At 37.2% G+C, this 26,151-nt stretch overlaps 1 protein-coding gene across 1 annotated transcript in view; it reads right to left on the reverse strand.

Moving 5' to 3' along the window:
* Nucleotides 1-25,398, reverse strand: part of LOC135084309 (division abnormally delayed protein) — a 144,738-nt gene extending 119,340 nt beyond the window's left edge. The window contains exon 1 of the mRNA XM_063979114.1: nt 25,149-25,398. Coding sequence (XP_063835184.1) covers nt 25,149-25,272 — 124 coding nt within the window. The 5' untranslated portion in view covers nt 25,273-25,398. The remainder of the gene's footprint in view (nt 1-25,148) is intronic.
* Between the last annotated feature and the right edge of the window lie 753 nt (nt 25,399-26,151).

A 26,151-nucleotide genomic window follows, 5' to 3' on the forward strand; every position in this document is an offset into this window, starting at 1 on the left:
TTTTCATGCTAGTAAAATTAACCTAAATTAAAAATGATTAGCTTTTGTATGTGTCATCATTATAAGCCCTAATAGGTACCTACCTAATTCCAATCTCAGCTCAATAAATAAATATGCATCTTAGTAAACATTAAAAATTAGCAAGACAGATGTCTCTGCCCGGATCACCGCGCTTGTCCATACAAAATGGCACTACGCTCCAAAGCTTCCCATCTATTTTAATTTAACGCATCGTTGGCTTCATGAATAAATGTTCCTACAAAAAGCCTAATAAAAACATTACAAATTAAACATTTATCCGTAACAATATTAGACCATAAATCGATATGTAGGTACTTATTTTGGGACCTACCATAAAAAGAGTACACAAAAACTTATCTTTGTAGATTCAAGTTCATTCACATGAGATCATCGGCACGGAGCAAATAATCTTCTTATCTATAAATCAAATAGGAGTATTATTACTTGTATGTCGACCATGCGAGTACAAAATGGCCCCATGTGACATTTTTTTATCGTTGGTCTAAATATACGCAAAGGAATTAATTGTTACAGCATGTGATCGCAAATGGGTCGAATAATTTGCGGTAATATCTCCGGTTTTAAAATAATGGTTTGTTACGTGATCAGAATTTAATTTAAGTATTTAATATGAAAACGTGCAGCGCTTGCCATTATTTATGGGTAAATTTAAATGATATTTGCATTTTTAATTGATAATTGGCTGGATAACAGTTTTGCTACGATTATAGAGTTCAATTAAATCATTTCGACATAGTGTTAAGAGAAAATAAAAAGGAATAGTGGCTTAATACGATTTGTTCTTTTATAAATCCTCAGTATGTGTGATGTTACCCGAACAAGAGTTGGCAAAAAGCAAGTTACGTGTGGAGAATAGATCTAGAGCCCACCCAGTACACGGATCTACAAAGTGGAGATTCACAACTCAGTTTTCACTCACTAAATAATTTTTTTTAAGTTTTGGTTCAAATGGAGTACTTAGGCTGAGTTGCACCATCTTACTTTAACTTTGACAAACGTCAAAATTCTGTCAAACTCCATACAAAAAGCACCGGTTATTGTTATTGTTACGGTTTAAAAAAGGTGGTGCAACTCAGCCTTAGTATTTTGAATAGATCTACCTACTTTTCATCTGTGATTTAGTTCTTTACCTACGATAAGTTCAGTAAAGATTGTAGTAATGTGACATGAACATTATAGACGGCTAGATGATATTGGCTTTAAATAAATCTTTTTGTCATTTGAGTCTTCTATTTAATGGGCGATGATTTTAGGATACTCCAAAAATTTTCCTGGATCTCCGTAGAAGGAAAGAAATTACAAGTGAAAAAAACACTGCACGAAAAACCGCTCAGTGTGTGTTAAAACTAGCATGAGTTACAAGAGAAACATTTACGGGCAGTCACATATAACCCGTCTATTCGATTTTAGACCTTACTAATACAACTTAAAGCAACATTCGTCTTCGCGTGTTGAACTCGGACATTGTTTGTATGTAGTTACTGCTGTCACGGGAAATCTTTCGAATTCGCTGGCGACGACACAGACGGGGATAGCATTTCAGTTTGTAACTTACGAAGGTTTAAAAACAAATGCTGCTTTAAAAACAGGAACACTTTTTGACAGAGAGTTCGCACAAACATACAAGTTGTATGTAACTTATTATAATCGTAGATCTGTAGGTACAGCGGATTTTAAAAGGGACGTAGCGACGCTTTTTTATCTCTGGGTGTTTTGTCAACAATGTTATTTGATTAAAATGTTAATACACTGCCTTGCCGTGCCTAGAACACGTCATTTCCTCCAAGTTTCTTACTATTGACTTCAAGCCGATTATGGACAAAAGTATATTTACAAAAATTTTCAATTAACGAAGATCATGTCAGGTTTGTTCGCCGCTGAACAGTATGAATTCGTTAGAGACTCGACGCTCCTGGAAATTGACCCAAATCTAAGATAGACCTTTGCCCAGCAGTGGGCATCAAAACCAGTACACCAACAAACAACCGTCATCGATCGGATTCGGAACACAGGAGGTATAAACACGCGTCAATTTATAATCGGCTTTGATCGCGCCGCCGTGGGACCGCGGACACCTCACTGCCCATCCGTCCAGCGGCTCTCACAGGGCTGGCACTAGCAGTGGCACTGTTATAAGGTCAAATTTAAGGCCTTTGACCTAACAAAGACATACAGATAAATATGGATAGCTGAAGTGCCGCTAGCTTTTACTGTAAGGGCAAATATTAAGGCCCTTGAACTCACAAGGACCTACAGGGAAACATGGAGAGCTGTGCTTTTTTTTAACAATTAAATTTTAACAAAGGTGAAACAAAATTGGTAATTTCATTTGAGGCCATAAATAAGTTCGTGTCCGTCGTCCGTTCCGTCCGTTCGTCGAAGGCGAATCCTTCGACTAACCTTACAGGATCGCACAGAATGTGGAATACTGATCGATTTATTTCTATTACGAAAAACAACGTTAACTACGGAAAATTTCAATAAAATACAACAAATTTCCTTTACCTCATTAAGAAAGCTGGCAGTTCCTCTTTTTAATCAAGATCCATGGACGAGCAGAAAAATCTATCATTTGAATTCTAACGGTCAATACCCAAGAGCGCTCTATCCCATAGCTGGCAGCCCTAATCCCCGCTGGACACTGATTGATATTGATAGCGGAAAAGTGTCAGCCGCGGCCAAACCGCCCTGCCCAAGATTGATACGATGACATTCGTTTCTGGCGCGGAAACAACGTGATTCGCTTAATTCACTCCCACGATCGATAAATATTTAGCTAATGTCAAGTTTAGTCTAAAGGTAGCGTCTACAAGTCAAGTTATCAAGGATTACGAATCGATACCACAGAATAATAATAAGTATGCTGATACGATCAGGTCTTTATTAATGATAAAAAAGATTTTCATTGTTTAAAAAAAGTAGAGTAAACAAACAGTTATCGAAATGATTATTCAGTTAATTAATTCCTGCCTGTGCCTATACGTTTCTAAATAGTAAATGCACAACAGTCACATGCTTAACAAGATAATTATTATGCAGTGGCTTAACATAGAGCAGGGATCATTAGATTTTCAAATTATTTTTTACCGCTGATCCTGGTAGTTATCGCCATATATTTTATTTCAAGATAAGTTTTCTTACTCGTATTTAATTTTAAGACCCAGGATACGAAACTAATCCTCAGGAGACACTGCATTGCAGAGCTCTTCGAAAATCGACGAAGAATATCAAGCATCCCCATTTTACAAATTGATCTGCCACACTACTCATGTAAATAATCGTACGTGTACATCTGTAATTTTTCTTACACGCAAACGAAACACACGAAGATCTCCCGATATGGCCCACGTAACTAACGAACGCCTATCGTAAATATTAACATAAATAGGACAAATACAACCAGTTCGCATTTGTTTTAAGTAAACAACGACATTTTGTTTCTATCATGTATGGCACAGATTATGTAAGCGGCATTGCGTTTAAGGCGGGAAAATATATATATTTTTTAGCCTTTACTTCAAAAATTAGTCCAAATCCGAGTTTAAGTAGCCTGCCTTTAAATATTTAAACTAAATACTCGTTTGTTTGTCCTAAATATGATGTTGACAGCCACCGATATCAACCAACCATCTGTTTTTTTCTTTCCTGCCAGCGACATCTGTGGCGCTTCATTAGCATTGTAGCTCGAGCTTGACACAGATCTCGAATAGCGCGACTGTTTTATACTTTTTTTTTGTAGAAAAGGGCAAAGGAATAAATATTACGTCATCGTCACCAATAACATAGACCCGCCTAACTACTGGCTGGCATCAAAACACAAATAGAAAAAAGTTAAGTTAGTCATAGAGAAAAAAAATACAAAGATCGACATGTTAAGTACAATAATTAAAAGCTGCGGAAACATTGTTCAACTAATAAAATAATAATAAATAAAATAAATAAAGATGACGTGGATGAAGTGAAAGCTAGCGTCTCTTCTAGTGTTTGACAGAAAATCAGCGATCCTTATCTTTAATGCAACAGCAAATAAAACCAACTAGATTAAAGTTGCGCTAGTTTGAATGATAAACGAACGACCCCGAGGCTTGCGTCAATCCACTAACTTCAGGCCTCTCTATCTTCAGTGCAGGAAAACGCTTACGTTTCGAAATAGATAGCTAATTTGATAACCTACCTAGCTAAATTAAGAATATGACATCTATGCCAGCTTGCGAAATCGACACCACAGCGTCTTTGAATTTGTTATCTAGCAAGTTTTTAACAATGTTACACAGAAAACTGTCCAACATTTAACTCACGATTCGAAGAAACGTCAACAAGAGCTACATACTTTAAAGCTTTTACCGGATCCGTTCCGTCCAGAAAAGCGGACAAAACTTCAGTTAGTACCGGCCGAAAAAGGCTTAAAAAAGCTAAAACCGTGCACGGCTTACAAGCGGCGCTCCGAAAAATGACACATCCGCTTCTGCAAAACGACGAGTAAGCCGAGTGTGCCAACTTTGAGCGTTCGCGCTTGGCTAGCGATTAAAAAATTAATGAACCTTCCGAAATAACCCGTGGTTTAAGATTCTCCTATTCCATATTCGGTCAGTTTCTAGAAGTAACGTTAGGTTTAAGATTCCGTTATTATCCTATTCAGTCACAGTCCTCTGGCAAGATGTTATTAGCGTAGAAAACAAACATATTCAAGCCAGTACAGCGGTAGGTAGGTACTGGGTACAGTGTGGAAGTAATCTTCTTCTTCAATTTTCTTTTTACAGCTAAATAGAAAAATTGGACAACGAATACACACCTACCCTCGGCGAGTATTGTCAATTTTTCACAGAGTTCGACACGTCGTAGGCAAAAGCATGATGCAAATTCATACACTCGGCATCAAATAAATCGCACCTCCCGCGACAAGCACTTATCAAACGTATGCATCCCCACTTCCCACCAACATTGGTACCATTTGAAAGCCTAGTTTTAAACTTCATTTCATTAAAGGAAAGGTTTTTACCCCAAAAATGTGTCTTTACAAGGATCCAGAGTCACTTCTTCAAAAAATTGGTAGTTAAGCTATAGCAATTTTTTATGACTATAAAACTGTTAAGTTGGGATTAATCGGTATCCATCTGTTAAAGAGGACACGTGAGATCTTTATTTGGTTTTATAACTATAAAAATTGGTCTAATTGATCCCAGAGGTGAGCCCAAAGTGAGGTCTATTTTCAAGTCACATTTATGGTTCGTTCGTTCGTTTCAGCCAAATGACGTCCACTGCTGGACAAAGGCCTCCCCCAAGGTTTATGGTATATGTTAATAATTTATTTAGAAATGAAATGTATTTTTCTTTAAGGATATTTATTGAGCTTTCAAATAACACCAATATTGTTGGGGTACCATGATTGTGTCAGAAGAAAATCTTTAAAGTTCGCGTCGCGGAAGGTGCGGTTTATTTGATGTTGAGTTTAGTTCATACTTCAAACCCGTATCTACATTTCTCGTAATTTATAAAAATAAATACACATAGGTACAGTCACAACCCTAGTGTTACACTTTTCGAGCTGTCACACACGTCGAAAATGGCTCAATTGCACCGACCCACGGCTTAACGAAGCTTGGAATCGATTTCTTTCCGGACAGTCGGGTTTATTAAGCCAGCGTATCCTAACCAAACTGACCTTTCCTAACAAATATGTTTGAGAATTGACGAACCCAGGGCCTCGATAAACAGAGTTCAGCTTTTTAGCACCTAGACTTTGGTGGCGACTTAATGCAGTGATAGAACGATACTTCAAGATATTAACGGAGCTTAGGATATGACTTGTTCATAATACAGTCTACTCAAGGGGAGACGTAGGAAAGTTGGAACATAGGTGAGTTGTCTGACAGTTTGCGAGCTGACGATTTCACGCAAACTGTGAAAGAGCAACGAATTTGCGAAGTTGCTAGCTTGATAAACAAACTAAGCTTGAGAACTTGCCTTTGTTACAACCCACCTCTGTTACAGGTCTCTCCTCGGTCGCCCCTATCTTTAATTAATATACATAAAATTACTCGTATAGGTACTATAAAACGAGCCGACTTTCAACATCAAATGAGAACGGAATTGCAGAAATATCTAAACCGGAGCAAAGTTCACATTCAATACCCATAAAATAGCTAATAAGAAATCTAATACCCGTTCCTGATTGCGACTAAGATTATCTCTAAAGCTATTATAGTTCGCAAATTATGTATATTCAAATAGATAGACGGTATAAAGTTTATACAATCATAAATATGAAGATTTTATTACGCTTACTTCTACCGACATTCTAAACTTAGGATATCCAGATCGTTATCGACTTTATTTTGTTTTAATGACATCGTTAAAGAATATTATTTTTGTCTTAACATCAATGTTTATTGTTTTGCGAATACTGAATCGGTACTAATCCAGTCATTAGCATAGTTAATTTAATTTATTCATATTAACACAAATCCGTACCGGGCTCATGGTAGTGTATGGCTTGAGCCACTCCACAGTTGGGATAAGGCCTATGCCCAAATGTGGGAAGTATTAACTTGCTTACTCTGTTATAAAATCCTGCCACATTTTTAAGATACCCCGCAGTCTGCGGACTTTTTAATTGTCCGATAGTTTAGTCGGGTGGTTAATCAGTATGAACTGATACACTACTTCTTATGATTCACTTATATTCAAAATTAGTGTCACAAAAACTTACTTGACAATGCCGCCATTTTCAAATAGAAGTGCAAAACGTACCTGGAAAGAAACAATGACATTAGCAGAGCAGTTCCGAGTGGCGCTGCATATTCATAGCTGATATCGAACATGACAGCTTGCACTTACTAACTAGAGAACACTATCTGGTATGCCCGATCGGTAGGGTCACCAAATGGTGGGAGATATTTTGGACAAATTATTTTGGTAACAGATAATCTCTCATAACCTTGACTGAGTGACTTGAGTTGTGTACATTTTAAATGACATGCACTGAAGAAGCGTCATACAAGAAAAATATTTTATAACTAAGTATGTTTTATCGATAAAACTAGATCAATCTACTCACGGCTAATCTATCCAATTTTCCAAAAGTTCTACTAGTCTCTCGTTCTATTTAAAAATTAGAGCCCCGAAATGGGAAAGTCCTGTCCCAAGTCGATACTCCCAACGTGTGGACCCATCAGAACCACTTCCAAGATTTCCGTGCGGGCCGCACTACAAGAATTACGCATTCCCATCGCACCGGGCACGTTACGTCCTATACTTGTGGTTTGGCTGTGGTCATCGCTTAGGCCTGACGGGCTACCGCACTTGGGAGGACAGGCTCTACTGAAATATAGAGGCACACTCTGTCCTAGTTAGTGATGTAGTCGATTCAGCGGTAATAATTTTTAACTCAGGTTAACTTCGATGTGTAATTTAATATGACCTTCGAGCAACTATTAAAAAAATCCAAATTAACACCTCGATGTAACCTTTAAATAAATAATTTACAGAGTGCTACCGGCCTACTAATAAACGGCAAATAAATCAAAAGTTCAAGCACATAAATGTTTTTATGGTGTGAGAATAGAACCCACAAACTCTAGATAATGGATTTATCGATACTTGTATGTACGAGTATGTTTTATTTTCCTATGTTTTGTTTTTTTTTTATTTTATACCAAAAGTGGCCAATCTAAATGAATAAGAGTAGGTAAGTATTGAACTATGCGAGTTTGTTGGAAACATGCCATTTATTTGAAATAAATACTTGCAATTATCACTTCACGGGATTTATTGCAACAATATCTATTTTAACGGTAAATAAAATATTTACCCTCCCGACGTTTCGGCTCGGTTGCACGAGTCATGGTCGCGGGCAGAAGTGTAGAAGTGAAGAAGTGAAGTGATAATTTTATAGTAAAAAAAATGCAACATAATAGTTTAAAATATTAAATACTTGCAGTTTTCATTGTATGTTATTACCAGGAGTACGAGTACTTCAAGTGACATTTACAGATAAGGTGACATTTACCTACACATATGATTACATCATGCAATACTGATAGCTTCATTAGCTAACTAAGGACTACTAAGGTCTGAGACAATGAGGTATTTACATCTGTTCGTAGGCAAATTAATATTGACAATATTAAGTAGGTACCATTGATTTAGCTTGCTGATAATACAAGGAGATTAATCCACAATTAATCCAATCAGAGGTTATTAACTTCAAATCTTGATTTAGCCTAGAATATTAAACAGCGCCTAGTAGAGGTAGAGATGATCCTAGAGATAACACCGCTTAATTTGCGCCGAAACGGTGCATTTGGTTTTCTTTTATCAAAGTCAATGGTTTGCATCAAAAATACTTTTCTATATTTTATGTAGGTATAGTTCTTGCAACTCATGAAGGCAAGTGAGCTTTACTTGTGTGTACGTGTACATGTATGCACATTACGATAATGTAATGTCTGTTAAAACTTTTGTAAAACGAACAGTAGCGAGTCACCACACATGTACCGGAAAACGCAGCGTGAGACGTCCTCCCACAAGGTGGACCGACGACATCATAAAGGTAGCAGGAAAGCGCTGGACGCAAGCCGCTACCAACCGGGTAACATGGAAAGCATTGGGCGAGGCCTATGTTCAGCAGTGGACGTCGTATGGCTGAGATGATGATGATGATGATGACACATGTAAAGCTCACACGCCTTCGTGAATTGTAACAACTACTCGTACCTATATTACAAACCCATACATGTTTGCAAGAAAGTAAAGTAAATTTCACGTCTCCAAAGAGATCGAACTAGTACTACAGAACTCAATTTGGAATGCATTCATATCAATGACAAGACGTATTGGCCCGGAACGAAATATGCCCACGGATCGTATATCGAGTGACAGTCCACAATTCGCAGTAGCTGCTCCTGTCACGCTCTGTTTTACATGGCATGCGACCCGGCCTACATTCGTCGAGCATGCATGCATGTATGCATCGGTGACAATACTGACACTGTCTTGAAATTGGTCATTATAATGATAATGTGGTATTGATATCACAATGTAAACTGGGGCAGACGGTCGCCACCCAAACAATACATTTGGAATTGAATTATGTTCTCGAGACACTCAATTTTACTTTTGTTACTAGCTTTTGCCCGCGGCTCCGGTTGCATGAATTTCGATCTGCTTCAGAAAGACTTTATCTTCCTTTAAGATAAAACAAAGGTAACAAAAATTTTCCTATGTTTTTCCTGGGTCTTAAACTTACTCTGCAATCAAATTTCATCAAAATAACTTTAGTACTTTTTGTGTCACAATCTGGCATTTATAACATTAGTTAGATTGGCATTATTCTATTTCATAGATTCCTTTTTACTATATTTAATTGGAATGTTAATAAATGCCTTCTGTAATTACAAACTGGAATATATACCTATCTATTAACTGGTCTATTTAAAAAATACTAGTGACATATCGTAATCTACAAGACCTTTTGCTTAGTCAAATAGAAATACTCGTATTATCAGTGACTTTTCCTGTTTTTCTAGTTCCCGTGGGAATGAGATACGACTTTTCACTGTAGAGCGAACGGTTATTAACTTTTACTCCGTAGATAGTAACTTGATTTGAGTGCTCAAAGTCAAAGCGTTAGCTGGCGAAGACTTAATCAATCAGAGACTGATTGCTTTCTTTTCAATAACAAGTGTACGTATAGTTGAGGCACCTTGTACTAATTCTAATTTAATTTGTTATCTCTAGATAGAGACAATAACATGAACACTTTGCGACGCAGAATTTTCTCATTCACCACTCTCCTGATGTTATGTTACTATGTATGCGATTTTATTGAGTGGTTTCTTTTAGCCAATATTGTAAGACATTACTTTTATAAAATTTCGACCAATCGATACGAACTCAATAATGAAATGATTTTTTTAATAAGACACTGCATACAAGAAAATTTGTGCCTGTCATTTATTAAAACAATCTTTAAGGACAGTGACGTCACCGGAACTTCTAAATATACTTTACGGGCGCGACGCGAACCGCGACCTTTGTGAAACGACGGAGCGGAAAAATAAACGCGCCTAACCGCGTTTAACTATCTGTGGAATACACTTTATTCCCTCCGTGACATTTGCCAAGGGGATCGCCACTACATTTATGGCTAATAATCCCCTTTGTCGGCGCACTAACGTACCGCAGCAAGTGGTGTAGTACAGTCAGTGCTTAAAGCTTTACTACTGTACAGTTTGTTTATCACGGTAATGAGCCACGATTTGACGATAATACGTTCCAAATGATAGACGTTTTCGACTGTACTTAGATGCAGACTACTATTAAGGAAGTGCGGCCCATTTAACTACAAGATTAATACAAGAATATACTCCGGTTAATCGTCATTTTAAACGTCTATTGTTATCATAACTAGGGCTTTTGTTTTATCAATTGGAAAACTTTTTAAATCGTTTCGGGTGGCTCTTTGTCTTCTGTTCAATGCTATTAAACTTACAATGAATTGATTTAATGCTCTGCCAGAATTATAAATTGAGATAATGAACCCTCATCAATAAGCCTCATAATATCTAGAAAGCCTTCCTTGGGAAATTTACGTAAAGCTCAAGCAAAATCTATCATTTCCTAGAGTAGGTAAATGATAGATTTTGCTTACCTTAGAAGGAAGGAAGGAAGAAAGAATGTAGGTAAATGACTAAAATACACTCAGTTATTTTAAAGATATCATTTGGTGTACTATTTATACGCTCAGTAGTGACACAATTTCTCTAGCTGATGATTGAAGAACAGCTTTAATACCGCCCCGGTAGCACAAGAGCCATCTTGGTTCATAACCTCATGGATATTTAATGTAACATCAGCTGTCAGTCGTGTCTGTCTGCCACCAGACAGTGAATGATGTAAGTACTAAATTGGAGTGCTCTTTCGACTCGGAGTAACGACCAAGTGAGGATGAGAGGTAATTTTTGATGATTAGGGTGCGCGTACGCGGAAATCAAAGAAATATGATTCAGTTACAGCACAGAATAAGCACTGCATGCTACAAGACCATAGTGCAAAGTAGGTCATACAAATGATCTTTAATGCCTATGTCGCCAACACTGAGTGATGATATACAGGATGGAAACGATAAGGTGATTTCACTCGATTTATTTCTAAACTATACAAAATATCGAAAAACTGGTTACTAATCCTGAAAGTGCTTTACAAGCTCTTTTAAGCGGTACCAATAAAAGGTTGCAGAATAAACTGAATCTATCCGAAAATTTAATGTTTCCAGCTTCCTGTATGTATGCTCTATATGCCCTTGGTACTTATTCGAAACTTTTTTTATTTATGCTAGACTTCTCTTTTCTGTGCTGCATAGTCTCAATACTCAATTCTTTATTGCATTTCACAGTGTACATTAGGTCTTAAATATGTTTGCACTGGTTTCTTTACAGTACATTTATCTTTATTTATCACCAAGATGAATGTTCACTTTGCTAAAATGACAAATGATTCCCTTGTCAACATTTACCTTCTAATAATTCAGCCTTTATAGTTAGGTATATTATTGGAATGAATGTCCACACATAGTAGAGGATCAAAGAAAGCAGTTATTCACCCAGCATCCAGCAGTCAATCTTGCCTGTCTGTAGACAATGACCGATTTAAGTGCTAAATTGGAGTACACGCCACCGACTCGCGTCTCATAGCATGTCGGAAATCTGTCCGTGTCAACTAATAGGCATTGTGCAGTCACGTCACAGTGGAATATTACTCAGAAGTATTCCTAAACTAATCAAGACCAATTTAAATTGGATAGAGTGGATAGATCAAGCGTGGCAAAACTGGGCATTCGATCTTCTTTTGTTGCTAGGTTTTAATCTTTTCTAGTGCTTACAGACGTAAACAAAATGACTTAAATGTTTTAAAATATGATAGGCTCTTAATTATACGAAATCATCATATTTTATGATAAAACTTGAACTCACATTTGATAAGTGGCTGTGTAAATATACATATTATAGTAATAACCAAACTAATAGTGTTTTAAGGTTTTCATTAGTTCTGTAAAACCTTTTTTTTTCTTTAAACTGAAAAAAATATGCTGTAATGTGGCATGCTCCATTCCTTATTACTACCAAGGCCAACCCTATAGGTTCTAGACTTCAATTGAATTTAGCACACATTGACTACATTGTTTGGTTTGGCGAGTCATTTTCGAACAAGCACGCTGCAACTTACAAAGTGCTTATTCGCAGATCTGACGCATGGCGTCGTAAGGGGCAATTTATCGGCTGATTAGATTAATTCAATGTATCGGAGGCTGGAATAGGCCCCTTCCTGCCGCTTAGAAAGAAGTCCGCCTCGTTAGGAAGAATCCGAACGGATTAGAGATGTGCGCGGTTTTTGAGAAATATGAAATATTAATAGCGAAGACACTATTAGAGTTAGAGGAAAACGTTACGTGGTCCATTTTGTGGATTTCTAAACATATCAATAGTAAAAAAATTGAAATTAACGATGTATGGGATAAACTATTCCCGACTAGAAAATAAGTAATCACAAGCTTTACTGAAGCTTTCAAGCTTGAATCAGCAGTGAAAGATATTAAGGAGATGTACTTATCGGGTATCAATTTTGACTTAGCCCATTTTTCAGTCAGCCTAGGCACCGGATAACTGACTGGGAAATCATAGTTGATTGATTATATAGTTGATGCATACTATGCAAACGAGGAGAGCCGACCTCAAAAACTAACGAATACTTAGTACCAAATAGTACCAAAAATGTTACATAACTACGCTTAACAGAAATAATTGAACCATAAAGGCTTCCAAATATTTTGCTGCCATGACTACTGTGTCACATCACTAGACCAAAAGCGAAGTATGAAAGACTCCCTGGTACGGTGAGAGAATCATCCTTTTGTAGAGTCGTCTCCATTCGAACGGGGCTTTTAAGTGCCATTAGCAATTTCAATTCAAATGAACTGAAGTGGATATGGAATCTTTCTTCCGGGATACCGTAAATTGCTAAGTTCAGCTTAGTGAGAGTAATTCCGTTTGTTTTACAAATTGTATCATATTAATTTATTATTAAAATAAATATCTTTGGATATTTTACACTCCTCTAGTCCCAAACTAAGCAAACAAAGCTTGTACTATGGATACTAGATATAGGACATAAACATACTTAAATACTTTTTTGTAAATACATACACTTTATAGATATAAAATTATCTTGTCTTACCCTATTAATAGTCACGGAATTGGTTTAAAATAAAAAATAAACAAAATCAGTCAGGTTTCGATTTCTACACAATCTTTATTTACTCAATCTAGAAACCTGTCATGAATGAAAGAGGTAGAAAATAACATACTTATTGAAGGCAATATACACTGACAGCAATAACACCTTATCAGTCAGACTTGGGAAATATTTCAAAGGTAGTTAATTAGTAGAAAGACCTCTTTATATTATCGATAACCTCTCCTCGATTCGTTATTGACTCTATGGTCTGAAGATAAGCACACCTTCAAGTAATTAACTGTTTTCCTGTACCTAATTAAGTATGATCAAAATATCCGCATAAGATATGCAAGTTATTGCATTTTTTATGAATGAATCTCTTTACTGTATATTAACTACGTCATTATTTTAACAAACTGCTTTTCAATATTGAATTTATGACCTTCAATAAGTCAAGTATGTAATAAAGAATTACCTAAATTGAGCGTGTACAACAGTATTGATTTTTGTTTAATACCATCAGTTCCTTCTTCCTAAAAATAAAAAATAAGTTGAGAAAACGATACTTACCGTGCTTTGCAACAAAAAACAATAAAATAAAAAGTTCTAAATGCTAAAGGATTAAGATCTTAGCTCGCAAAGCACCTTTTAACGCGCGGGCTATAAGTTATCTTTAGAACTACGCTAACAAAAATGGGAAAGCAAAAGGAAGCGAGTTTTTTGCACACCTAACATTAGTCATACTATACACAGTTGCAGGAGTAATAAAATTTTACTCTTAACACTATAACAATAGGGTGTAAATTCGCATCGGTTTTTTGCACCTGGCGCGCAGAACACAGGTAAAAAGAATTGTTGAGCAAACAATGAAATATACGTCAGAATCTACAAATGTTTATTTGCATATTTTGCTAAAAATATTGTTTATTTTCCGAGAACCACGAAACAACGCACCCAGGCAGTATTGTTTAACAGACAATCCAAATTAGAATGGATTTACCGGTGTTTAAACTGTAATAGGTTTACATTTACAATAACTTCTGGGTGCATGGTTTATAATCCTGGTACTTTTTCATCAATAACGTCTCTACTTAGGTATTAAATAAGTGTAGGTGAACTCTCTTGGGAGAAGAATGAATGATAGTGGTAACTGGTCATATAGATAATGGTAACCCAGTATTAACTATATCTAAAAAGTAAAAAGCGATTTAACATTCCTTGAGTAAGGTAGAGCCGCACAAATTGTCAATCTTTATATAGTCAAAGTCAAACTCAAAATGTATTTATTTGTATAGACTAATAAAAGTACTTACAAGTCGTCAAATATTTTGCTCTTAAGGAGCCTCTACCTACATGGCTCCATAATCTTTTTACCCTACCAGCGCAGCGCTTCGACACCAACATTTGGCATGGGCTAAGAAGAAGCGCCGCAACAAACTCAGTCACCACTGTCTGCCGGTTAATATAAATAAATAGAACTAGCAGTAGTAGGTACATTTTGATTCAGGAGCAGTTCTCTGAATTTATCACGCATTCTTGTATGGTGTATCGTAAAAGAATGGATATACAAAATGGGACAATATTATTTGATCCTCTAAAAACTAATTGATCTTTTTTGTATGTGCACTTTTAAAAATAAATGATGTTTTTTATTATATTTTATCCTTATATTAATTATTGGGTCTATATTAGTTGATCTACGGATAAATTATGAATGATCTTCATTAAAGGTAACATAATATTTATGTTTAACATACTCTTTTAATATTTGGTAAACAAAAATAATATTTGATCCTCTTTTTTAGTTATTGATCTTTAATTTTGTTAATTTGATGATTTTTATATCAAGTTTGCCTTTTAATATTGATCACCTAATAAATACATTTCGATCTATGTATAACTTAACTTTAAAATATATTTGATCTAACAAAAAATATTATTGGTTAATATTTTTAATTAAAAAATATCTTTTAATTTACGCGGTACTTTGTGGTTGAGTGACAATCGTCCGACATTGGTTACTGAGTTGGCCAAGGGCTTAGCGGCCAATAAGCAAGCAGAATGGTACATTGCCATGTTTGTTTAAATTATAAGCTTTGCTTAGTTTGGTACTAGAGGCGCTATGTAAAATAATTTCTTACTTCTGACATCCCTGAACCCGACATCATAATTTTTACCTCTTTATTTTTTTCAAATCGCAAGGTTGATTTTCTCTTAGTATACCGATCTCGACCGTGATCAGTGACCAAAGTCATCTATCAACGGGTCGATTAGACACGATAAAAGCACTAAACGATATTTGTTTACTTTTAGTGCGACATCGGGTCGTAAGGACCTGATAAGTTTTTTTTTCCAAATATTTACTGTGTTTGACGAAACAATTGCAAAACAATATTTATCTTTCGTACTATTGAAAAGACCGAATATATCCATCCGGCACCAACGCATCCACCACCTAAGGTCAATTCGACCCGATAACGCAGTGTGAACGTGTTAAGTATGCTTTTTTAATAAAAAAAAATCTTTGAACATCAAGTGCCTTTAAATAGTTTCCATCCTTTGACTACAACTTAATAAAAATAAGTACCATAACATAATTATTTTGAAGATTATTTGATATAGACAAAAAATAATTTATACAAATCGAATTATTTAAAAAAGTATCACAATATTGAATATTTGGTGCTCATTTCTTTTATTTTTGAGGACCAACAAGTAACGATCAGATATAATTTTTACATCTCAAATTTTTTTTGCGTAGTTCAAAAGAGGTTAAAATATCGATCGATTTTATTTATTTTATGTCTCAAAGAAAGAGGATCAATCATTAAAATAGATGACCATTTAGATTTTTTTATTTGCCGTTTTTGCTAATTTAAAAAGATCATTTAAATACATGCCAAGATTATAATAAACAAGGTAGTGACGTGCTAATATCTAGACTTACAGATCTAAAAACAAAGCTCTCCACTGGGCAGACATAGCCGGAACTACTAGTTAAAACTTACAACAGTATGTTTATCGTTGTTAATCTTGTGAGATGAGTCCCCGCTCCCAGTCCGAGGGTAATTAGAGGTGTCACCTGCGAAGATAGAGCACGCTCCCTCGGGGACCCTTCAGTTCGCTAGCTAAGTAATAGTAATTAAAACCCACATAGAGCCCTGTTTCAGCGGGCGTTAGTTAGCTTGAGTGTAGTGTGACGTTGCATTGGTACGATTTGAAATACGTATGCTTTAAATCAAATCATGAACATCCTACAGTAATGATCTTGATTTTTGACAAATGTTTAACAAACTTATTTTATACAAAAAACCGGTCCTGTCAATGGGCACAAGAGACCGCCTTTTAAGGGTTCTCCGCACTTTAAAGTGAAAAAGGATTCTCTTACTCCGTTGTCAGTTTGCTTATGTGTACAGACAATAAATTAGTCAGCTAACACTTAATAATTTCTGACGTACTACTAGTACAACCCTGGACCACATTCTGCGTTAACAGGTGTGATTGTCCAATGTCCATTGTGGTCAAACACCTGACTATCGCACTATGAATGAACTAGATATCTTGAACTAAGGTAAACATCACTGTAAATAGATAATTTTAAATACCTAACTAAAATTAAAGGTAAAGAGGATTAGGTACTTACTACACAGAAGTTCCTTGCGAGAGTTATTTCATTATTTTTACTATGCATCAGTAACACATAATTATTCTCAAAATAGATAATTTTGAATCTCAAACAGTCATTAAAATTAGAGATATAAAAACTTGTCTGTCAACAACAAAACAGGGCATCCCAAATTACACAGGGACGCGTAAATCGGGTGTGTCATAGCGTGACAGGCGTGAACAGGTGGCCGCATTGACCTGCCACATCCCGCCCGGGGCTTCCCGGATCAGTTACACTCTCCCGGAATTGTGTTACGGAAAGAGATCGCGTGCAATCGCCATCTGGCTTGATAGCCATTGAGACTCGGATATCCCACACACGCATTTTAAAAGCGGAACTAGCTAGCTGCCCTCCCAGCCCATTTGATAAATTAACTATGTATGTAAATTTATCATTATGGATGGTTTTTTAAGAAGTCTTAATTTATATGGGTCTAGAAAATATAAAACAATAGTGATGCAAATTGTACCAATTTCCTTTTAATCGTTTTTCATTAGTCAAAAAAATATTCGATAATATCATTAATATTCAATATGCTCTGTTATCAGCATATTTCACCAAAATGAGAATCTTCGCAAATAAGGCTAATGTAACTCCGATCGCGGTCGCATTTTACATAATAAGCCCTCCGAAAAAGAAGTCCCTCAGGTGTGGCGATCGAATCACGCATGTTGTTCAAAAACAACCCGTAGGTTAATCCAATAAAGACTAACTAATGTCGCTGAAATTCTTAGTAAAGGCCGGTAGAGTTCGAGGGGCAAACGCCATACTGGTTGTTAACCTTTGCGCATGAATCGATTTAGTGCAGTAATGTTTCTGGTTTCGGCTGACGACGCTAGTCTAGTCTGAAGGAGTGGCCTTAGATATATGGTACCTGTTTGAATATTGATGGGATTTATACCAAGAGCATAACTACTATAAATAAACTTTTGGTTAAAATGTCTATCTTTTATTAAGACCCCAATAGAAAGTCAAGGGAACATGTTTCTTGTAATTATGCCTTTCATTTCAATTTTAAAGAAATTGAAATTGTGACTTTTCATTTACCTATCCTATATTTAATTTCATTTCTTATTTCGTATATTTCAGAATTCAGTTCAATCAACACCCTGTATTTATTATTAGAAAGCTTTCCCATCAACCGACTACGGCTAAAATAGAAGTCAAAATTATGCTAACCTACGTCAAAATTCACTGACGCGTACCAGTACCTCTAGTAGGAAAAACTTTCGAGTTCGTTTCGTTGCGTATTCAAAGTGTCATCGAAAAATTTTGTATGAAAAATTAAACAGCGCCCCCTATATTATAGCCGCCCTAGGGGGCGCTGTTTAATTTTTCATACAAAATTTTTCGATGACACTTTGAATACGCAACGAAACGAACTCGAAAGTTTTTCCTACTAGAGGTACAGGACTGTAGAGGAAAACGTCCCAACTTAAAACAACATTAGCTATAGCTAAGTGAAATTCGATTCGAATCGAATCGTGTACCAACACGTAGCCGGAGCCGGTCCCGAAACGCAATTAACTAGGAGGCTAGGGCCAAATGAAATCCGCTGAATTCCGTATAATCAGATTCTGCAGCATTAGAATTGGTAATATTCGAGAAACATTTACTCTTGCCCAATAAAAGCTCTTTCTATCTCACTCTGGCGCAAACAAAATACTGAGCTGACTAGCTTAAGAACATTTAATTTTGTTATATTATCTTGTTCAATCAAAATTAAACAAGTTTGGAAACCAATCGATTACTATAAGTAGGACCTACTGTCAATGGACACGAAATCTCATTTAGCCTGTAGATTATAAAATCCAGTACACTGTCGTTTAAATAATGAATAATGATGATATTATTATACTAATTTTATTCAAGTTTTTATAGTAAAATTTCTCAATCAGTTACAGGGCCTTTCAGGTGTTACGAAAATTCAAAACTCAATTTAATTTCAGTTAATTCAGCAATGTTCTGTCCTGTGCTCTAAATATGTTTGAAATGAAATTCATGATGAAACTAGTACCTACCTTGTAGGTACTTACATACAAATTCTAGAAACTATTGAGCAAATCAATCCTTAACCTTCCATTGTAAAACAAATTAACCTATTGCCTACCTCAACTATGTAAGACAGGGCAGTGCATTTATTTAGGCAAGACATTATTATGAAACAAGTACCTCGTGCCTAAGTACTATAGTGAGTTTGTTCCGGCGTTTCTTCTCAGCACTTGCCATATGTTTGTCTCGAAGCGCTGGTAGGGCCCAAAAGATAAGGAGACATGTAAAGTGCCCCATAAGGGCTACCTTTTCTTTTTTTATTATTTTCTATTGACGTTCATAAGTGCCACTTGTGGTCTAAACTGAATAAATAATTTTGATTTTGATTTTGATTTTATAAATTCTAGAAACTGCTGAGGAAATCAATCCTTAACCTTCCATTGTAAACAACAAATTAACCCTTGCCTACCTCAACTGTGTACAGGGCAGTGCCCGATAACCCGGGCACAGATAGGGCCGCAATAATTAGCACGCTGCATTATCTAGCACTAATTAATTTTGTACCGGACACCAATCCAGAAACTACTAACTTGTACGGATTTACACAATTCGACTGTCGATTGTCGTGATTGTGAGGTTAATTTACCGCTATAAGCTTACGCCTAATCCTTGCACTTTCGTCTGTAATAGGTACTTAATATAACCAACATGATATGATGACATTTAACTTTAGAAACGTTATTTAAAATCTAGTTCAATACAATCTATCATGAAGTCGGAGTAGTCTATTATGCTAAGGATACCGCACTGATTTTAAGAACTTTGATTGTAGGTAAAGACTACATATTAGAATAGACTTTAGTCACCACAAAAATCGATTTTCGCAATGCGGTCTCAAAATTGACTATTACTATGAGTGAACAGGGAAAAATCGCAAGAATTTCCTTTCAAATCTGCGCATCCAATTCAGTTTTTACCTTTCACAATCACGCTAAAACTTTCGAATACTTATTACATTGAAATTTTTGAGTGGAGAACCCAAGACCACCTGCAATAATTGCATTCGCTCTACCATTGGGTCATAGATTTAGGGCTGATTTTTCAATCGTCAGATATCTTAAAACTGAAGACTTGGTATTTTGACATATTTTCCAAACTGAAACTGTCAATATCCTATTATTTTTCAGTTAAAAGTTATCCGACGATTAAAAATCAGCCCTTGAATAATACGCCAAAGAAAATTGTAGATGTGTCTTTTACCTGATGTTTACCTTTACAGAAAAAACAAAAAAGAGCCGAAAAGACAAACAAATAACGATCAAGTCAATGCCTACCCATTCTATGCATGTTTGTGTGTGTTGAGCAATCGGCCGGCTACTAATTAGCACACAAATACACAATTAGGCGGCGCTTAATCTCGCCTAATGTCCGGCAAACAATAGACGTTGAGGTGATACTTATCACACCCTTTAATTGCCCCCTGTGATTTGTAGGACAAGCTAGAAATTGTAAGTAGTTTGGTCTTTCGCCCGATCGGAGTCGGGGTTATGCAACAAAAGTACGGCCATGGATTTATATCTATCTACTGAAGTTTAGTATTTATAAAATATACTGTCAAATTTAACTTAACGGTTCAAATCTGACCTTTTGCAATACAAGAATGACCGGGTTTGAGAGATAATTTTTAATGTTATCATTTAGTTAGTTTTAGTTTACACTAACTTACTATCGTTAATCGTAATTCTTTTAAAATTTGTAGGTAAAACTGTGAAGAATATGCCGGTTAATAAATTATATCAGTTTTCGGATAAATCACGCATTTCGCGAGAACGTTAACGATTTTGAAATCTAGGTAACATACTGCAAACTTTACTGCGGTCGCTTTAATATCAAACTCGTTTGGCGCAGTTTATTCAAATACATGTCAAATATCACCGAGGTCCTAATGAATCTTTATCTCACGCCGAACGATAAAATTAATTAAACGCTCATAATCGTTGGTTAAAAGCTTAAATGTCAAACATTCGGAACACGTGCTCATCGGAATTAGCGATACAATCTGCCTCGGCCGGGCCCGGGCACGTCTCCGCTGATAAGGCTTTCAATTAGGCCATGGGCCATTATAGGCCGTTAGCATTATAACCGAGAAAAATAAATAACCTCTCTATGAATAACAATAAGCCTCCCTGAGCAGGAAACGCTTTAGACCACTATTAGACGACTTCCGTTATAATTTACGTTTAACATACCTATTATTTATTCGACGTAATAAGGCCATTAGGGAAATCCATGTTTTTGTTACGGCAAATGATCCGACCCCTATATAATATGATAATAACAGAATTGGAACCAGTAGATGCGTCGAAGATAGGCATTGTTATGCAATGAGCATAGAGATTAAGCAAATTGAGTCGTAACTATACACTTAAAAGGGAGAAGTGGACGCAAAAAGGCAAAAACAAACTGTTTTTAGTACACTTTGAAAGAAACTTGGAACAGTAAATTATTTCGCAGTAACTTTTGTCGAAGTGAAACGATAAAATCTGAATCTTCTGAAGAACCATTAAAGCTCTTTCATGAGTAATTCATGGGATCTCGGACAAGATTTAACGGAAATTTCGTCTTTAATGCTTTTCAAAAGTTACACACAATACAATCAGTACGGCTCAACTCGAAATGTCCAAGTTTCGCTTCAAGGCTATAAAAAGTAAGTGTTAACTGTTGGCGATAACGTAAACAATAGAGTGCCACCCCTGTTGATAATAACACTTCGCAACTAACTAACGTTTGTCAAAACGTATAAACAAAACGAGTGCAGCCCTACCTGCGCCGGCGCAGGTAGAGTCGGCGGCACAATGGCATTCCTGGCATCCGAAATGAATCAAAATTCGGCGCAGCGACCGCTATCGCTGCCAGGACCCTCTGATAAATTACAATAATAATGGTCATGTCTATTGTTGTTATTGGGGGATGATTTCATTAGCCGTGCGCGCGCGCAGGTGCATCGCCCCAACGTTGGCCAACACAACCGTTAACTGTCGTACTATTAGCGTCCACATAAAATCGAATGCACCCAAAGTGTAGCGCTCGAAAACTTTCCCGAGTCTCCTAATAAGGAGCGTCCGGCCCGAAAATTAAAAAGGCATATCAGTAAATGTCATTTATGGACAAGTCGGGCGTGTTTATTAGAGTGCGCCAGCGAGTCCTCCCCACTGAAGCGACTGGTTCCATTATTTGTATGGAACGGCGACCTCCCGCGCCGACGGGAACAATGAAAGTGAGAGAGGGCAGGAATGCACGGGGCGCGGCGCGGGCGCGGGACGCCGGTCCCGGTTCCCAGGCGAGGAATGCCAGCACAAGCAACAAAGCCTACCCGCCGCCATTCACCCGCCTCCCCCTCCCCCGCACCCCTCTAGCGGTTCCATCTCAGACACGTAATTTTTCGTGACTTTCCCCTAAGTAGCTTTTACGATGGCGTGGATCGGAACCGATACGAGCGTTCAATATTCAAAAATCGTCGCATGCCCCCATTATCAGAACATGAAAGGGAGTTTTCGTTTGATTTCGCCGATGCGGCAAATAAATGTCGATCGACTGCGGATTTCTTTATGCGCGCTGATGTGAGTGACGTGTCAGCCGGAGCGGGTCTGATTACAGGAGCGTCGTTGTTCCGTCCACGGGCCGAGTTCAGGGCCGGTGTCGCGTCGCGCCCAAACAGCTGACTTTACTGCAACGCCCGGCAACAACACAATATCCTATCAAAGAATCTAAACGACAAAGGTCAAACAACTTTATCAAAGACAAACATTCTTTTCCACATTCGGTAAAGTTCACAAACTCATTTTTTTTCTATACGTGATTAATTGAACGCGACATCGGAATTCGATTGAATGTTACAACAGTATTTATCTTCTGTAAGTGAGACGTCAACGGTGTATTTTAGAAATTAATGGCTGTATTTAATGACAATATTCAAATAAACTTTAATAGATTGTATTTATGAATATCATTCAGGCTGTATTTGCTTTTGATATACAATATCTGTTGAGAGGGAAAATATTCGATGAAATACACCAATGGGAATGATTTATTATGGCTATTAAGGGGACGAGGCAGGTTGAAAGGTAAAAGGCGCTCACATTGAATCTGTAATGTTCAGGCTCCGGGGAACTTATTGGAAAGCGGGCACCTTGTATAGAAACTGCAAGATAAGTAAGTACCTAATAATGACAGTAAAAACGGCGTAAACATTCTGTTATTCTATTTTCGAATGATAGCCGGGTTATCAAGTGCGAAGAGTTTATAAAGAAGCGTCGAGATCTGAACTTGACCCAAAGCTTTATATACGAATACGAATCGTCTTTAGCATAAAAATGTGACCATATTCTAATCAAAATAAATCAAGTATTTAGCGAACTTTCATTAGCCTATTTAGGGTGGATTACTAGGCGCAGACTATCGATTTTTCGTCGGCCGATAGTTTACTTAGTCGGGCAGTTGATCAGTATGGGCATGTATGGAAGTGCGCACATTATACCGTTTGATTTGGCCGATTCTTCATACAAATTAAAATCGGGCTCAACTATCGGCCAACTAAAAATCGGTGGTCTGCGCCTAGTCTTAATTTTAGTTATTCGACATTTTGACATATTTCCCATACTGAAACTGTCAATGTGCCAGTTATACTAGGAGTTATTCTCGGATAAAAGTTTTTTCGAATCGGGCCTTAATAGATCACTTTATTCCCCATTCATAGCATGTTCATTCATAAGTAGTCAGTGGTAATGGCTGGAAGTATTGTTCGGCCAGGCGTGATGAAGGACGACACCGGAGCCACGAGCGGCGCGTGCGCTGACACCCGACACCTCTGCAGAACTCCTCGGCGTGGAGGCACTGATAATGCGGCCACGTCTCACAGACAATTGGTACGAAGTCCACGCGACAGAATACATAACTAAGCAGGTAGGTACATAAAGTCAATTACCTATTTCCGATTTCGTATTTCAGAATGAAAGAAACGTATAAGCTTTGGAAAACCTCATAAGTGAGAACATTTAAAAACCCGCTGGATTGATACTACTGGTATAAATTTAAGTCGGAATCCATATTGCTGAAACATTTTATCTACATATTTTGAACATCCTATAATGTGAATGTACGACTTCAGGAGTTCTTCAAAACATTCACTGTCTTTTACATTACGATCATATTTCGAGAAACTAGTATATTTTCCGGTTAATACCCATCCACCGACTTGACTTGCGAAAATCGCTATGACGCAGCATTACTAATAATGAGGATAGCTGTGCTTACGGAAGGAGAACGGAATATAATGGCTTAACTGTTATTTATGGTAACAATAAGTTATCCATACTGTTTCCCCTTCGTATTGCTTATAAGCCAAACTTTTTCCTTGATAATACCATACAGATTTCGCTAACGGTATCGACATTGCTATAGACGCCTACACGTTAATTAATGATTGTTTAATTGAGCATCACCCTTTTGATCCATGATTATGAGAGCCTCAAACTGCCACACCATCATTCATTTATCGTTGTCAGTCGAGTTCCAGTTGATAGAGATCTAGTGACTAAAGAGTCTATATCGAAATATTCAAATTAAGTATTGAGCTCTATATCAGAGAATATTTCTCAAAGCGATCCCGCCTGTGGTTTAGCTGCAGTCTCCACTATCAACATAGAGTGCATATATGCAGCAGTGCACTATCGAGTCAATTGGTCCTTTGACGCGTTGACAGCTGCGGCCGAAGTATGCGGTGTGTCACGGCACAACAGGCTCATTGCAGCCGATTGATATCTCGGAAATACAGTTCCAACTAAAAATACTATCACACTGTATAAATATTGACCGCATTTTTAACTGTTAAAAAATATCTTCGAGTATAATCCTACTTGTTAAGCACGGCAAGTGCCGAAGAAAACTTTTAATGGAGAAATGTCGCTTGCTTTAAGTCTCTGTAAGTACCCTTACATGCTCTTCAAACTTTCAAGGTCTTACAGCTCTGATATAATTAAGACTTTATCTACAGTTCTCAAGTCTCAAGATAATGACAGGTTTGGTTTGATTGAGTTGCAGCTGCAGCAACCGGCTCTACTTATGCTTCCAACGAATTAACTCTAGAAATGTTTATTTATATTGTGTATTAACATTATTAAGATCTTCAGCTCATGGCAGTTCACTGTTTTCGCACCTGGTTCACTGCTCTCGTCAGCTGAGACGTTGTGCCTCAGGAAGAAGTCCTGGGAGAAGCTGCAGGTGGCCGCGGCGTCGGCTCCCACACACGCCACCACCAGAACCAAAACTAAACACTTCATGTTCACACACAGTTGGGACTTATTTGTTTCGTTCGTTATACACACTCGCGAGTCGTTCGCAACGGCGGAGGAGACGCGTGCACCCACATCGAGGCGCGCTCCCGGACTGACGGCGACTCTACAGACAGCTCTACGCCACAGCGTTGCTGGTTGGTTGCTCGCCACAGATCGTGTAATTCGGAACAGAAATAAAACTATTAATTTTTCAGTGGCCATTCCGAATGATGATTTAATGAGTGCGCACGTTGGATCTGTCATCGCGGTTTTGAGGATGTCGTGCGATGACTGAAACTTACAAAAGAAAACGGCCGGGACAAAAGAAGGTGCGAAAGTCAAATAAAAGATAAACGGTCGTTTTTGTTTGGCAAAACGTTGTCATTAACAACATTCATTCGTCGACTTTAATACTAAATACGGAGAGCTTTAATGACCTTCAAAAGTTCAAAAATGAAAAATTAATCGTTTAATTCTGATTGATCTCGTATTCACACGAACATGAATGACGTCATGGTCGTAAAAAGCGCTAAACTCCGCGTTTATGACCGCTTTGTGCATAATCACGATTGGTCACGATGCTAATCAACGATACAAGGCCCGTATTACCAAATCTTATGCTCTATCAGCCTCTTATGCATTGAATTCGTACTCTAACTCAGGGCAAAACATCGCTTGGCCCGTTTCTTAATTTACTGGAAAGAACTACAACGAAAGCAGTTACAGGTTCGAATCCTCCCGGTGGCTAATGAGAGTGTGATGAATATGAATAAGAGCACAAAACTGAGACGACCCCCTCCGAGATGTGTTGTATGTTATAGGCAAATAAATCATCGCCATCTACTTAAAAAAAATATAACAATCAAGTCTTAAGCTTAAAAGCTT

This window comes from Ostrinia nubilalis, chromosome 2, assembly GCF_963855985.1.
Source record: "Ostrinia nubilalis chromosome 2, ilOstNubi1.1, whole genome shotgun sequence".
Classification (NCBI taxonomy): Eukaryota; Metazoa; Arthropoda; class Insecta; order Lepidoptera; family Crambidae; genus Ostrinia; species Ostrinia nubilalis.